The sequence below is a fragment of the Leptidea sinapis genome, chromosome 16, assembly GCF_905404315.1.
Source record: "Leptidea sinapis chromosome 16, ilLepSina1.1, whole genome shotgun sequence".
Lineage (NCBI taxonomy): Eukaryota > Metazoa > Arthropoda > Insecta > Lepidoptera > Pieridae > Leptidea > Leptidea sinapis.
Genome location: NC_066280.1, coordinates 4,370,209 through 4,387,303, shown reverse-complemented (window position 1 = coordinate 4,387,303; position 17,095 = coordinate 4,370,209). Strand labels below are relative to the sequence as shown.

Below are 17,095 nucleotides of genomic sequence, written 5' to 3'. Positions count from 1 at the left end.
ACTTAATTCCATTTTCGTTGCGTACGTACAACTTTGATGTGTGATAAAAAACAATTGACAAATGATTTCCCGCCAATTGTTTTTTTTTATTAATAAAAAGTTTGCAACGTTTAAAAAAGTATTAAATTTCCTAATTCAAATAGTTCCGATAAGCTAGAAGTGCAAAACTTTTAATGTGCCCAATGTAGTAAGGTTCACAATAAAAACGACCTTAAAATACTATAAGCTAAAATTGAACTCGTCCATCTTTGCAACATAATATACTAAGTAACAGGACCGATAATTATTCTTAAATTTTGTATTTACGAAAATGAACTAATTCTTATTTAACAAAAATTGGAACTCGTGAGAATTATATTATGTCAAAACTTATTATTAAAATTTTTATTTAGGTATATATATTTTTGTAGTGTCAAAAGGCGTTTTATAATATTTCATATAGACAGCGAGGACGGTTTTGTAGATGAAGCATTAGTAATGTTCGAATAAAAAAAAACACAAAAGACTCGCTCACTATGAAAAGTGGTTAAAGGGCATACTGCCAAACCTAAAAACCAATTCGTTATTAGTTTTAGACAATGTCTCTTACCACTCCAGAAGGTTAGAATCGAACCCCACGCCTGCCTGATGGAATGCGCAAATTATTGAATGGCTCTTATCAAAAATATAAATTATGAAGAAAATATGATAAAAGCTCAGTTACTAGATATCGTCAAATGAGAAAAATCAAATAATCAAACTATTGTTGTGGACAAGTTGGCTGCGGAAAAGTCAATTTGTAATACTAGGAACCAATTCCGATTCTTCGTCAAGCTCTTCAGACCTTGAATCAGAGAGCGAATACGAATATGGAATTAATTATTTTATGTCTGGTAACAATTATCAAATAAAGATATTTGTGAATATTTTTTTTATATACCTATTTATGTTTTATGAATTATTAGTAGAAATAATTTTATAATTAAACTACCAAGAAAAATGTTGATTATCTCTGAATTGTCATTTTGACAGTGTTGTTTACATTTTTGATCTCGACTTACATTTCCATATTTCGACTTTATGTACCTATTGTATTTATTGAATAATTTCATGAAAAGATAAAGCTTTAAGAAAAACAACATATATATTCAGAGATTTTTAATGCGTAGTTATGTATAGTGAAGTGGAAATAGGTTTTTTATACCTACGAGGTTAATATATACTAATTGCCGGTAGTCTGGTATCTATAACAATTTCCGAAAATATAAGAACACACACATTATTACAAGTATTAAATAAGTACTTGGCTCCAAATTGTAATATAACAAAAAAAACTAGTGAGATGGATTTGGCTAAACAAGAAAATAGTCCGACACAATCCGAAATACGGGATATAACTGACAACAGTGCTAACGACAGAGTCAATAAGAGATTGTCTTTACCTATTGCTCATGCTGATAACAATAAAAAACCAAGGTATTTGGATGATCAAGAATGTGAGGGTAGCGAAAGTGAGAGGAGTAAAAATAAGAACTATTCTATATTGCTCTCAGACTTGCCGGGTGAATGGAACTATGTTCAAATCAAAGAATATGTGACAAAAGAAGTAAGTGATTTCAATAATGTAATGGCTAGTGAATTTATAGTTACACACATTTATAGAAATTGCAAAATATTGTAATTTCCATGTCATTTTCAGTAACTGTTACACACACAACTAAACTCTGGTAATCTATCAGAAGGATGAGTATGAAAGATCACATTCATCCTAAAGCTACCCTTACCCTATGTCCCACTAAAAATGTTTTTATGAATTACTTTTACACGATAACTTAATATTTTACAAAAACAACTTTAAAACCATTTTAAATAAGAAAGTAAAATATATTTTACATGTTTTGCAATTGGAATTTCAAATTGCCCATTTAGTGTGCAAGGTTGGTTCTGTTACTCCAACTAGCTCCGCTCCTTCGAGAAATTCTGAACCTTCTTAGGATAGTTTATAGGCTTCTTGGGGCAACCTTATGTTTAAAAAAAAAAATCTGCTGGTTGGTGACTCCTGTACATTCCAGGATTACATGCTGTTCTGCTCTGCACTTAAACTATTACTTCCATTGAAAAATGGTATTCATTTAATGGCATGTGTCCCATAAAGGTATCCATCATGATTCAAATATTATGTTCTTTAAGCTGATGAGATTACACAAACTAAATTGTTGTTGCCTCATCTACATGATCTACTTTACTGTTGATAATCTGCTCAACCCCAATATTTGCATATTAGGAAATTGACTTGAGATGTGGTGCTCTTTCAAATCAAAACAATTTGTTATTTTTTAAAGTGATAAGTGAGACCTTTACTTATGGGATTAATTACGAGGTTGCAGCTAGCTACTGAAATTACTGGGCAAATGAGACTTAACATCTTATTTCTCAAGGTGATGAGTGCAATTGTAGTGCCACTCAGAATTTTTGGGTATTTCAATAATCCTGAGTAGCACTGCATAATGGCAGGACATATCAATTACGATCAGCTGAACATGCTCATCTCATGCTGGAAGGCAAGGTGCAAAATACCACACTCAGTGAGCCACTGCATCAGTACCCATTGTATCACTCTTTCAGTGAATAACTTGATCATCTCGGCAACAAAAGCTAAATAATAATTTTTTTTTGTCTTTATTCAATAAGAGAGAAGTGTGCTCTTGTGTAAGTGATTTTGGAATTTGGTGTACTAGACACCAAATTACCAGTTACGTTCCACTCTTCCTCCTAGGTTAAAGGTCTACCCCCTCTTTTTAAAGTGGTTACTCATGACCGACCCTAAGCATACAAATTGATATAATTTTCTTTTTGCCTTGAATATTTTGTGGTAACTGTAATTACAGTGTGGAGTAAATGTCTTGAAAATATTGGACAAAAGAAGTAACAAGAATAACTATCAAATTCAGTTACGGTTCAACAGTGAAGAGCACTATAAGATTGCTCTTGACAAGCTAAAAACTAAAGAAATCGAAGGAAAGTTAACAGTGGAAGGTAAAGTAATTGTAATAAACTTTAATATTTCTCAATATTTTATCTAGTTCATGTTGTGTACAAACTGTCTGCATGTCACTAGTTTTCATTTCTTTGTCTCTTTTATTTAATGACAGATCTCCATTTCGATAAATGTTAATTGGTTATGTTTGGTAAAGTACTTTTTAGTTCAAATAACATTGGTGTACATTCATATTCCACATGTTAGCAATCAACGGAGAAAATACACACTGGCAATTGTCTTGTGGTTCTCATTAGAAACAAGAAATAAATTCTGTTTACGGAAAGATGATAAGCATAAACGATGATAAGCATAAAATCAGAGTTTCTTAATTCTATACAAATAACAAAGAGCAAATTACTTTAATGAAAGGTTCCAAATATTATACATTGATAGCACTGTTTTTGACAACAGCTACATCCCTCCTACCACAAAATTAGACAGATTACAATATGTTATATTTAATATATAAAACTCTTGTGTCATGGTGTTAAACTTTGAACTCCTCCGAAACGGCTTGCCTGATTCTCATGAAATTTTGAGTGCATATTGGGTAGGTCTGAGAATCGGACAACATCTATTTTTCATCCCCCTAAATGTTAAGGGTGGTCCACACGATTTTTTTTTTAAACTTTTTTACATTTTTTTTTTAATTTGTTTGATTATGAGTCAGCTTTAAAAAGTACATACAACTTCAAATTTTCACCGATCTACGATCAACAGTTACTTTTGTATCGCGATTTTAATATCGGCAATACAATGTTTGCTGGGACATCTAGTATTATATAAAAACTTGTTCAAATACACCATAAAACCGAAAAAAAAACAGTTTGTAATAAACGCATCTTATTGTTTGATATAAAAACATTATTTAGTAAGTAAACTTATTTTGTTTATTGAATGGATGTCATTTGTGATATTGTTTTAGTTGATGATGAAGATCCGGATAGTGACAATTCGTCAGTGACGACAGTGCAAATTGCTAAGTGGTAAGGATTGAAAATAGTACAATATTTATAAACCTATAATTATTCCGTACATGTGTTCATTAGTGAACTCTTTCTATAAGTCGAAATTTTTCTTAGAATATGTTCCTTCCCTAAATTATATTTATGATTAGCATAGGCACAGTAATAATTTTATAAACTCAAGATTCTATCTAACATTTGTCAGGTAAGTTTGCTTCAAGCATTGTCTGATGCAGTGTGGCGACATTAAATGCCTGCAATACACACAGGTAGAGCTACTTAACTTTAATCATTAAAAAACTAATTCTAATCTAAATAAATATATTTTCCATAATATAAGTAGGTGTCAGTGCTTTGTTAGCATAGACCACCCAGCTTCATGCCATTTTGTGCGGTCATGTGAGGGTAATTAAAATTTTGTTTCCTAAATATATTATTTTTTTCTTTTAAAATATCATAATTAATATTATTGAAGTACTTTAATATTTAGATATATTTTTTCACTATTATGGATAGTGTGCATCTCCATAATTAGAGGCTATTAATAATAATAATATTGACACACTTTCAACACAAATTATTTTGCCCCAAAATTAGGCATATATAGCCTGTGTTATAGGTTGCAAGACAACAATATACTTACTTAAACATACATAAATTCATATAAACATACATAAATACATATAAACATCCATGACTCGGAAACAAACATCCATATTCATCATATAAATGCTTGCTCATACCGGGATTCGAACCCGGGACCTCTAGCTTAGTAGGTAGGATCACTAACCACTCGGCTATACAGGTCGTCAGAGGTATGTTACAAATAATGTATAATAATAATAATAAGGATTTTTATGTGTTCCGTTGCTGTTTTTTTTCCTTAAACCTCTGATGGATATGTACCTGTACAGAATAATAATTCAATATATTGTTATACAACCTTCTTTGTGTTACAGTTTGTTTCCTTACCATTATGGTCATGTTCTATATGCAATGGTTATCCTAAATCCACGATCCATGAATGATGTTTTTTAAATTTAATGATTGATTAATTAATATATTGAATTTGGAAATGTATTAAAATTGCCATGTTGTAATAATGTGTAACGATTGATAGACAGATGGCATAAAATTTGGATCCTATTTCTGCCGTGAAGCAGTAATGTGTAAGCATTACTGTGTTTCGGTCTGAAGGGCGCCGTAGCTAGTGAAATTACTGGGCAAATGAGACTTAACATCTTAGTCTCAAGGTGACGAGCGCAATTGTGGTGCCGCTCAGAATTTTTGAGTTTTTCAAGAATCCGGCACTGCATTGTAATGGGCAGGCGTATCAATTACCATCAGCTGAACGTCCTGCTCGTCTCGTCTCTTATTATCATAAAAAAAAAATACATGCTTTTATTACTTCTTTATTCTGTAGTGATACAAATGATGTGGATTTTTGGGAGACAGACCCTGAAGGTCTATATGGTTTGAAGCTGGAGTACCTAATGAGCTTAGAAATTACTCCACCCCTTGTCAGATGGATCCATGTTACCAATGTAAGTCCAACTTCAACTTACCAACTTGTCTTAAATTAGAAGTTATTATTTAACCCTTCAAGTTCCTTTACATGCTTTAGGTTTCTGTACCTCAAAAAAAAAAAAAAACGGAACCGTTATACGGATCACTTTGTTCTCCATCCGATCGTCTTTCTGTAGTCTTTTGAAGCTTTGAAAAAAAAATCGTATGGCCGTTTATGCCTCATAAAACGAACATTTCACCACTCTCGAGGGAATCATAACTTATAGGTTATTTTCCATAGAATTATGAAATTTGACAATCTTTTATGCATTTGTATTATTATTATTATATTATAATAATTATTGGAGAAATGAACACTTAAATCTGTAAATGTATTGTACCCCCTACATGTGCTCGGACGAACGCCCTAGTGACAACTATACTCGTTCTGATGAGGCACTTGGGAAACGTTTAGATAATTTTTTTCCTAGCACGATCAAAGTTCTTGAAATTGCATCCTTAAATCGCATCCTCCAGGCCTATGACCTTTGACCTCCATTTACTTTGATTATATTGTATCTAACTTTTATATTCTTTGCAAACAGTTTCGGTGTGACAAATCCGAGCTGAGAGATGTCTTCGAAATGGCGGGTAGGATTGTGTTTTGTACAGTTATCCATGCGGTGGATAAATATGCTAAGATAATGTACAGCCACCCGCTTGAAGCTGTCCAGGTAGAGTATGAAGTAAAATAAAAGAGCTTGTATGTTGTAATCACTCACTCACTTCAGCCGACAGATTTCCGCTGCTGGACAAGCCTCTCCTAAAGATCCTCCATAACGATCGGTCCTGCGCTGCCCTCGTCGAACCTATTCCGGCGATCTTGACCAGATATTCGGTTCATCTTGTTGTACCAGCACGGTTAGTGGTCACCATTCGAGGACTTTAGTGCCCCGATGGCCATCTGTCCGTTGCGCTTTAGCGTCGGTGGCAATGGACTCCTGTTGTACGTATCAGCAAATATAAAAAAAGGCTTAGAGATAAATACTTATACGTATTACTATAATATTACAGGCCAGGCAAGGCCATTAAAGAGGTATTTTAATGGTATACGTCTCGTACCTACATCTACGAGTTTACAATGTAAGTTTCTCGTTAAGTCGTACGGGTTATAAGTGATCATCCTCTCCCTCTTTCTCTTTCAACATCAGAAGAATAACAGAAGCGTTGACGAACTTTTAGAAAAGTGTGCGCATCTTTTTTAAAGTACCGATGTCTTATTGTACTGGAAAAATTACACAAGGAAGCTAATTCCATTGTCAGGTTGTAGGTGGAAGAAAGTTACTTGAAAACCGCCCAGTACAGGAACGCCAGACATTCAAATAGTTGGGATATTATCCTATATTGTGGCGTCGAATTGGACGGCGGGAATTAGGTCATGTCAGCTCTTCGGAATACTCTCGTAATAGATGCTGTAGAAGCAACGCCAAGTGATCTATCTCCAATATATATATTTTGTATGTCTCGCGGCGGAATAATCTATTAAAGTCGAAAGCGTTTCGACATTCCGTCGATATAAATATGGCATTTAGGCGTTGCTCTCGCGAACGCGTTTACAAAGTATCACGCATATAATGTACAGGTAGTATTACCATTAACATGGGTGAGTTTTTTTCAGGCTGTATCTATGTTGAATGGACAAGTTTTCTATGGCCAAACATTAAAAGTTAGAATGGATCCTTTCGCGGAAGCTAATTTACTACTTCCAAAAGGTCTCCAAAATGTAGGCCCAGGTCTCGGTAAATCGGGGAAACCTGTGCGCGATTTGTTCAGGGAATTAAAACAGTACATGAAAGAAAAACCTTCTATGTTAAATCCTTTATTATTTAGTTCACAATTATCACCTCATGATGCAAGAGTTGATACAGCAACACCTGGAGAAAGAATCCAAAAAGAATCCGAAACCAGTTCTGGTGAACGTGAAAATGAAAATGAAAAGAAGGAAGACTCAGAAAGTTTAAATGACCATAAAAATATTTCTAATGAAACAGATAACCAAAGTAATGAATGTACAGCAATCAATGTCTTGCAAAATAGATTCAGGCCTTCGTCTGCATCTAGATATAGTCCTAATCCTAGTTATAGCAATGCTCCAATGTATATTTCAGATCCTACACTGCGTAACCTATCCTTAAACAATAACAGTACTGCTAACCTTCCACAAGTTCCGACACCCATTGCCAGACCCCGAATGCCTCCGAATTTCCCTTTTGCACAGCAAACCTCCAATTCTTACGCTCCTCAAACTGTTCCTAGTTTGAATCAAAACATACCAAATTATCCCGGTACGTTTGGGCAGAATATGCAATCTATAACTAGGCCTGGTTTGGTTCAACGAATGCCTACTTTTCAAAGACCCACTTTTATGCAAAATATGCAAATGATGCAAAGCCCTTCGGGTGAACCGAATCCGAGGTTCTCGGCCGAAGTAAGAATAAATATAATTAATCCAGTGTTAAATCAAAGTGCTCCATTAGGAACTCCTCCATACAACGTTGCTCAAAACATACTTCCTGTAGCGCCAAACATGATTTTTGGACCAAGAGGTCCTAATCAAGGACTAGATCAACCACAAAGTTATGTACAAGTATTGAGATGTGCTGATCCTTCATCGCTTCAAATTATAAACGTACGTAACAATTTCTCCAGACTCAATCACTGTATTTTTTATGCAAAATATAATGGACGATGTGGGACGCGAACGGCTTCCAGAGTAAACGTCTCTAGCACTCTTAACCCAACAGGTGTACCGCTAAGATTCTGAAGGGTTGAAACATACATTCCAATGTTTCGTGCGTTGCATCATAGGACAGTCCACTTAGGGGTACTCCCGTTGGAGTATGTCTGACCTACAGGTTTGTCTAACGAAACTATGTGCTTAATATAGCATATATTATTATTATGGACAAACGTACAAATAGCTCACCTGATTGAATGAATGACAATGGTCAAATGATGCGTTGCCGTTGCCTCTGAAGTGGGGTTATGTTACTTGTAGGTCCCTATGGGAATGTTGAAGCCAACGGATAACTCCACGAAGTTGCTGTGCAATACATGACGATGATTCTGCCATACAAATGTTCTTGGCTGTTTTCGCTTTGGTTTTTTGGTACCCTAGATAATTTTTTTTTTCATATATGATTCAATCTTATAAGATTATTATATGTGTTTGTCTCTTTTGATTTATTTTGAAGTCCTAAATTAATTTAAGCAATATTTTAAACGGCTGAATCAAATAGGCAAACAGAAGTATAGCTAATAAATCCGGAAATAATAAACTGAATATTTCTTTCCGATTCAGTTTCCAAAACTGTTCCGATTGGCTAAGTTAAGAGGAGAAAATAGCAGAGCATGTTTTTACTCAGGCTTCATTTTAGCTTCAGGATTGGAGCGACATAAATATTTCCTTAGAATTCATAAATATGAGGGCTCAGCGTTAGCTTTATTCTTCATATTTTAACGCATTATATTAAACATTTGACGTAGTTCAACGCGTTGCTACAGCAGTAAAAAACCCTAATGAACGATCAAATCCATATACTAGAATTAATTTGACATGCTTTCAAAGGTCCCGCATCGTCCATAAGTTTTGATACGGATCAAAGTTTATATTTAATGAAAAAGTATATTTCAGCTGCCAATAACGTCGACATTTGGAGGCGTATGTAGTAAATTGGCAGAGCTTGGTCAAGTGATATCACTTGAGTTTACAACGCCAGGCTGTGCTGTAGTCAAATATGGCTCCCCTGGCGATGCTGAGCGATGTTTTCGTATCCTTTTTTGTATTTAGTTAAAAGAGTGTGTTATTGAACACTGTTTTTTTTTTTCTAAATGAAGCTAAAGACCCAAGCTTGAATACTATGATATATGCATGGCGTTCTAAGGGATCATCCAAATGGATTATTATACGAAATATTCCATTTAAAACGCTTAGCACAGTAATTTTATCTTCGATCCATATTATGGGCAGCATAGCCACTTCTAATAGTTTTTAAAGAGAAGAGTATTTGAAGTCAGTGGTTGCGTGCTTTGGAAACTTGCCGTGTTTGTTTGTCCGTCTGGTCCCAGATTTTTCTCCGAGGCTTAACCTTCATCATCTGGCTCTAGCATTTCAGGCTAAGTTAACTGTTTAGCTACGTAGATTTCCGTTCAAGATTTCATCTGCTTTGGTGCATTTGGCTGACTGTACAGTACATTTTGGAGCTCTAACTTAAATGTACTACAATCTTTACTTGCACAAATTAACCACTAGATGCTAACGGGGTCGTGTTTGCTTTTATCCTCAAAATCTATTAAATATTTTGATTACCCTTAATATAAGTATACAGATAATTTCAGAAACGTTTTCTGAAGTCAATATGTAATATAACCTACCAATATCATATTAATCAATTTCATATTCTGAAGATTTAACGATATGAGGATTTCAAGTTGTGCATTCACAGTGCTTCAGTGGTAAGCAAATTTTTTTTTATAGCATTTGGAATAAGTTATTTTTATATAATTATGTAATTCACTTAGTACCTATGTATATTTAGTTTTTTATTATTTATATAAGTTTATTTTATTTTGGAATCGGACTATACTGGATAATAATGTTTTTGCTAGGATTGGTATTATTTTTATAAGTTAAACTTTTAGTTGAATAACCGCCCATAGATTTAAGTCCCTATATAATATTACTATAGTTTATTTAATTCAATAGAGAATTAATAATATAGGTTAGTCTAAAACACTAATGTGCTAAATTATGTTTTAAAATTTACATGTGACCGTCTATATATTTCAAAACGGCTTAATGCTATGGTCTCCTATTTTACGCCGTACGCGACGTCTCGTTACGCCGTACGCTGCGTCACAATGCTTACTATATATATGTACTGTTATGGTCTCTTTCACACGTCGACGCTGGCGTGTTGACGCCGTACGCGGCATCCGAAACGTGCGCTGCGTCTCTAGTCATTTCCAACCATTGCAGCGTGAAAGTCGTCACACAAAATTATGAGGTTTGATAAAGGAAAAGACAAGTTGTTGATTGAATCAGTAAAATCTTATAATGCAGAGTATGTTCAAAATTACAAGAATCATAAAAACAATATTTATAAGCATAGATGTTGGGAAAAATTTAGTGATGCATTCGGGTCTACTCTTTTTACGTATTGACCGCCGACGCTGTGCGTTGCGTCCAGACATTGGAAGCCACGGAATTGCCGTTGTCGCTAACGCCAGACGCCGCGTACGGCATAAAATAGGAGACCATAGCCTAACACACGATCAATCGGTGTAGGTGTGGTGTTGGGTTAGTGGTCGTGTCCATTCTTGCACGTCACCTTTTGAGCACAGCTTGTCAGTGGTGACCGATGCGTTTATTTATGCACTTTAAGGCCGCGTTGCATCATATTAGCGGTTGTAGTTAACGTTTAAGTCAAAACATAACTTCAAGATTTATGAACTGTACGTTACTCGAACGTTTGGCTCATTGGAAGAGCGCTCCCACAGAACGCGAGAGGTCGCGGGTCCGAGTCCCGCATCGTTCATAAATTTTGGTTTTGAAATTAATTTACCCGAAGTGAGGGTTATCACTTTAAAAAATAACAAATTGATTAAATTTAATCTTAACATTAACGCAGACTTCGAATGATTGTCTTAACATGTTATTGCTAAAGTTGGTGCAACCCCGCCTAAGTGGGTACGAGTGCACAAATGTACTCACAATGTCTATTACGTTATCACGAGCACTTATAGCTTATTTCTAGACGTGTTCAACAACTCTGCTTTGCAAAAAGGTGGCAGCGCCAATCCCTCGTCCTTATTAAAATTAGCCCGGCGGCTGGTTTTAAAGGCCTTTAAGAGCTTGCACAAATCAATTGTTTTTTCTCGGACCTCAACTTCCACTCCATCGAATCTAATATGTAAGGTGTCGGAGTTGAGCGCATGCTCTTTCACAGCTGAGGTTTTCGGATGATGTGCTTTTGGCTAGATCTGTATATTAATAATATATAATCAAGTACAGGGTGGACCAAAAGTCCGTCAACATTTGAATCGGTTGCCGCATTTAGCAGTGGCGGCGGAGGGGGGTGAAGGGGTTACGCATTGCAAGAGTAGCCAATGGGAATTTAGTACCATGGCGTCGTTCAGCGGTAGTCAACGTGCGTTTTGTGTACGCGAGTACCATCGAAACAACGATTCTGCGACCTTAGCTTAACGAAAGTTTTGCAATCATTACAAGATACGACACAAAAATCAAGCTCCATCAGGTGTGTTAATTAAAAAATGGACGCTCAAGTTTTAGAAGACGGGTTCAACAATGGATTTACCTCGATCTGGTTGGCCTAGAACGTCGATGGACCCCGAAAACGTGGAGCGAGTAAAATCGTTGGTTCGTGACCAACCTGGACTTTTAACTCGAAAGCGGTCTGCTCTTCTTAACGTGCCAATAACATCATTAAACCGCATTCTCAAGAAAGATTTAAGTCTACATCCCTATAAAATCCAAATGGTGCAGGAATTAAGGCCTCAGGACCATGCCACTATGTTGCAGTTTGCGAACGAAATGGTAGAGCGATTCACCAGTTTTACAAACATTTTTTTCTCAGACGAGGCACACTTCCACCTAAATAGGCATGTTCATAGACAAAATTGTCGTTATTGGAGTGACAGTAATCCGAAATTAAAGCATGAAACACCCCTGCATTCACCCAAAGTCACAGTATGGGCTGCTTTATCAGCAAGAGGCATTATTGGTCCATACTTTTCAAGACTCAAGAGGACGTGCGGTTACAGTGAATTCCGAGCGATATATATCACCATGTTACAAAACTTCCCTCCCGCGCTGCTGGATTTTGTTGGTTTTAATCAACGCTCATGGTTTCAGCAAGATGGAGCCACTTGTCATACCTACATGTAAACTCGTTAAGGGCAGCTCGAGACATTTTTGGCCCAAAAGTGATATCGAAAAGAGGGGACATTAACTGGCCGCCTCGTAGCCCGGATCTATCAGCAATGGAATTTTTTCTTTGGGGATATCTTAAGGCTAAAGTTTACGTGACCAACCCAGTAACTCTTGCCGAATTAAAGGTCGTATTCGCAAAGAAATCCAAAACATCTCAACAGAAACATGTAAAGCTGTTATCGAAAATTTCCGCTCTAGATTGCAGCAATGCCAGAATAATGAAGGATTGCATATGGATGATGTGATTTTTGAGAAATAAATTCCCCTTGTGTTTACTATCGAAAACAATAAACAATTTTGATCTGCTGTAATGAGTTTTTTTTAATCATCATCCCTATTATAAACGGACTTTTGGTCCACCCTGTACCTATCTTTTTCACCCTAATGGCATATTTATATTAAGGTTTCCGTGGTTCTATGCATATAATAGCACTGATTGATTCAGTTTTATTGGCAGATTCAACTAATAATATTATTTTGTATTGATTAATATTATTGGAGCTTGGTTGATTCCCTTGTCAATTAACTTTACATCATCCAAGAACGAAAAGATTTTGGACTTACTTTTTACGTTCCTGAAGTTTTTATAAAGCGTGATTAATCTAAAACTTTATCAGGCTTCTGCTACGCTATTATTATCTAAAGCTGTGTAACAAGTTTGACTTTCCTTATTTGTTGGCGACAATTAACATTTAGAGATGCAATTTTATTGCCAAAGCGGAGACTTTCATTTTCTTGCAGATTGTTTAGGTTTAGTTATAAATTACATTCGATTTCATTCGATTTATTTCCATATAGTACTCGTTTTCGTTCAAAAGAAAATACACACCTTTTGAGTGCACTGATGCGTGAAATGTATTTTTGACAAGTTAATCACATTCTAACAATACAGCAGTTTACAAGATTGCAGAGCAGCCACCAGCTTCATGGCAATTTTGCAAGCAAATGTTTACTAAATTTCTTTTTTTACAGCACTTACACCAGCCGTCAAATAGTATCCAATCGGCAACTTCCAAGTTTTGTTAATTGCAACCAGCAGGATCAAAGCTTGGGTTGCTAAAATATCATTTTTCACATGATCTTGCGTTGGACCAGCACCAAAATTAGTGATATGAAATAGCCATTATTCCACGTAATATATAACATGGCTATCTCATCAAACTAATGAACATTCACGTTAGAGTTTGATTGGCATTTCTTTTTTAATGTCGTATAAGATTCAGCTGTGAAACCCGGTGCTGCATTAACCATACCATCTGCTCTTAAGGAGCGGCAATGATTTATTGTACAAGTCTGACGTATTTATTGACAGCCGTTGAATGATATAGTAATGTTATAGCAAATTTGAGCCAGCCTAGCGCTGAAATAATCTTGTAAAAATTGAGGGAGCTGAAATCTACTACGGTATAAGCAACTGTTCGCTTTCAAATTTAGTGGGGCTATAATTCGTTGCCTATCGCCCTACTGTAATTACTACTATTTCAAACTTATTTCATATCACTGCATGTTTCATACTAAACTAAATTTCAATTTTTAATTTGGCAATCCCGCCTCTTATTACATAGTATTTACATCCTCTTTGATTTGTGCATTTCTTGCAGTTTTTACTAGCATTTTCTGTTTAACTCTTATTATATAGATTTTAGAATTTCCACTAAATTTGCTCTGGCCATTACATCATTCTGCATGCTTAAATCCAAACATCACTTACTTTTTAGGTTTTGTACATTTTTTGTAAATTCGTAAAATAGCTACTGTAAAGATCTGATCTTTTTAATTAATGATACATTAGGTATCACTTAGATTAATAAAATTGTTTCATATATATATTTTTACCCCCTTATTCATAATAGTCTGCTAACTGTTTTAAGTTAGCGGACTATTATGAATAAGGGGTTTAGTTTTTATCAATTTTTAATTTTATACAGTTAAAAGTTATTTTTTGTGTAAATATATAAGGAATAATAATGTTTTGGGAGGATTCGTATAACTTAAGTATTGTTTAAGTTCTTTAACATTAATAATCTCTTTCTTTTAAGCATAAATAATCGCACTTAGATTTATAGATATGTCACTAATATTATTAAAATAAATAATTTAAAATACAGTGAACTTATAGTAGTACTCAGTAGTGACTGTACTAATTCTAGTCAGTTGTAAACTTATGCACTTATATGCTAGATTATATTTAAAATTAAACAAAACACAAGAAAAATTGGACGTTTTCCGGCTGATTTGATGATGATCTAGAATTTAGAATTTTAATTGATTTTGAAAGTTTTTGATAAGGAGTTGTACTTACATATTTCTGTGATCGCTTTATAAAAAGATTTTCAATCCATGCGGTTTTGAATTCATTTCTAATATTTTTTCTGTCTATTTCAATAAATAGTGAAAAGTTTTTCACTTATTCAATATTTTTAAGTATTATAACAGTAATACTGGTGGAACAAATTCTATACTCCATTTTCTCTTAACTAAGATACAAATGAAATACGCTCCATAAACTTTACGGCCCTCGCAAGGGAAATAAAATACGTAACATGTATTATACTTTCAAATTAGCACTTGTGAGAAGTTTTAGCAGATAAGTTGCGGGTTGTGAGCTATATGCTACAGGGATTTATTACATCTACTTGATGTAATTGTCACTGCTACGGAGATTCAGAGCGGGAAATATTTCGAGAGGATAATTAATTTATCACCCGGATTAAATTTCTTCACCATAAATATTAGATTATACATTATAAAACCGGTAATATATATATACTGATCATGACATATCGGCAAACAGACATAGAATTGAAGATCTTGAAAAACGTCGTCAATTTATTGATACTGTTATTTTGTACAAAATAATTCATATCTGATATTATAATTATTAAAATTCTTCACCTTAAATATGTTTTACGGAAAAACGCTTTGATACATGGAGTATTTGTACCATGGGCAGTGACAAAACAATGAGGCTGTCAAACTAAAAACAGCGCACTCGACCTATTGAGCAGACTTGTCTATGACACTTAGAGCATGACTGTGCGTTTGTACGTCAATGGTTGTATATTATTATAATTATTGAGAAGAATAAGGTTTTATAGTAGAAATAATATTCAATAATGACTTTAAAGAGCTTTTTATATACTTATTTAAGTAATTGCTATAAGTTGGATCTAATGTTGTATTTTGTGACAATATTTTATTAATACAAATTATTTGAGTTTTCTTTAGTGTTAATTCCGCCAATATTCCGGAATTAACACTAAAGAAAACTCAAATCATATGTATAATCATGGATTTCCGCAAAGTAACGCCTACTTCAATAAAAATATTTTATTAAGTTGCTCTTTACATTTTTTTGTGATAAATTAAAAGAAATAAAAAAATACGATCAATTAAGTATAATATAAGTACTAATATGTGATTTCATCATCTAAATATATTTTAATTAATAATAATTTATACATTCTAGTTTTACTTGCCTAGAAAATAATATCTCAAATAAAGTGTTAACTTAGTAACCGTTCTTTTTTTTACTTCTACCCTCCGATACAAACGAAATAATTATTTCGTAATTTAGTACTGTAAAAACGGGATGTTGACTGTTGAGGCTTCGCTATGTGCCTACAATATCGCACTGCACGCCTGTGATGTGTCGTGGTGCGGGACGATCCCTTGCCACAAATATGGCGAGAAGAGCGATGGCTAGTCTATACATCATGCCCGTGAATGGACGCTACTTGGAGTGTTTGGTTGATCCTATCATATCGAATTCTGCTTTTATTAATGATAAAATATCCTTATAGTTACAAATATATTATTTATATAATTATTATCAGGAATGCCTAATTTACTCAAACCTCGGGCATGAGCAAAAAGCCTTTAACACAATTAGCAACTTATGGTAAGTAAGATTTTATTTATTACTTTAAGTTAACGTAAATAATTAAATTTTAATATTCATTATAGCTACATTCCATTTCAATGAAAAATGGAGGTCCACTGAAGCGTATTAACTTAAATAAGAATGAATAATTTTAAAGTCAATAGTGAAGAATCGTGATGTAGCTAGATGGTTTTGGGTTAGAATTTCACGCCAATTGAACAGGCAGTCGGGTAAAATGGCGGTTTTTAATGGAACCCTTGCTTTAATTTAGACAAAGGCATTTTAATTTAGATTTGACGCAACACGCTTGCGCATAACTATTAGAGAATCGGGAAGATTAAAAATGGGTGAGACACAGGCGGATCATCCCTAAGACAAAATAGGCACATAGGGATGCGAGGTTATAAAGAGCCTCGGCAGGGACTTTTATAAACAAGGGAGAAATATAAGATTTAATATTAAATATATTGTGTAAATAAGTTTGCAGTACCTACTTATATAATAATAATAATGTTGACTATAGATTTACACAAATTGTTTTGCCCCAAACTAGGCATAGCCTGTACTATGGGTACAAGACAACGATATATTTAATACAATATACTTACTTAAACATACATAAATACATATAAACATCCATGACTCGGAAATAAACATCCATATTCATCATATAAATGATTGCACCTACCGGGATTACTACTAAACAGATT

The 17,095-nt window shown here is 34.4% G+C and overlaps 1 protein-coding gene across 2 annotated transcripts; it reads left to right on the top strand.

Annotated features, from left to right (window-relative positions):
* The first annotated feature begins 1,028 nt into the window (after positions 1-1,028).
* LOC126968800 (uncharacterized) lies at positions 1,029-15,963 on the top strand. Of its 2 annotated transcripts, XR_007730293.1 has the most exons (9): positions 1,029-1,585; positions 2,868-3,015; positions 3,945-4,005; positions 5,408-5,528; positions 6,096-6,224; positions 7,169-8,179; positions 9,185-9,320; positions 9,879-10,005; positions 13,475-15,963. XR_007730293.1 is itself a non-coding variant. In XM_050813912.1 (6 exons), the coding sequence occupies exons 1-6, from the start codon at positions 1,322-1,324 to the stop codon at positions 8,312-8,314; spliced, it is 1,869 nt and encodes a 622-aa protein (XP_050669869.1). In that variant the 5' UTR covers positions 1,029-1,321; the 3' UTR covers positions 8,315-9,143. The 2 variants fall into 2 exon arrangements, 1 of the variants encoding a protein (XP_050669869.1); XM_050813912.1 differs by lacking the exons at positions 9,185-9,320; positions 9,879-10,005; positions 13,475-15,963 and having other exon boundaries at positions 7,169-9,143.
* Positions 15,964-17,095: the final 1,132 nt, after the last annotated feature.

Excerpts from the sequence above, each read along its gene's own strand:
- LOC126968800 (XM_050813912.1), top strand. The coding sequence starts at position 1,322 with ATGGATTTGGCTAAACAAGAAAATAGTCCGACACAATCCGAAATACGG. Across the intron at positions 1,586-2,867 it reads AAGAATATGTGACAAAAGAA|TGTGGAGTAAATGTCTTGAA; the intron begins GTAAGTGATTTC and ends CTGTAATTACAG. Across the intron at positions 3,016-3,944 it reads AGGAAAGTTAACAGTGGAAG|TTGATGATGAAGATCCGGAT; the intron begins GTAAAGTAATTG and ends ATATTGTTTTAG.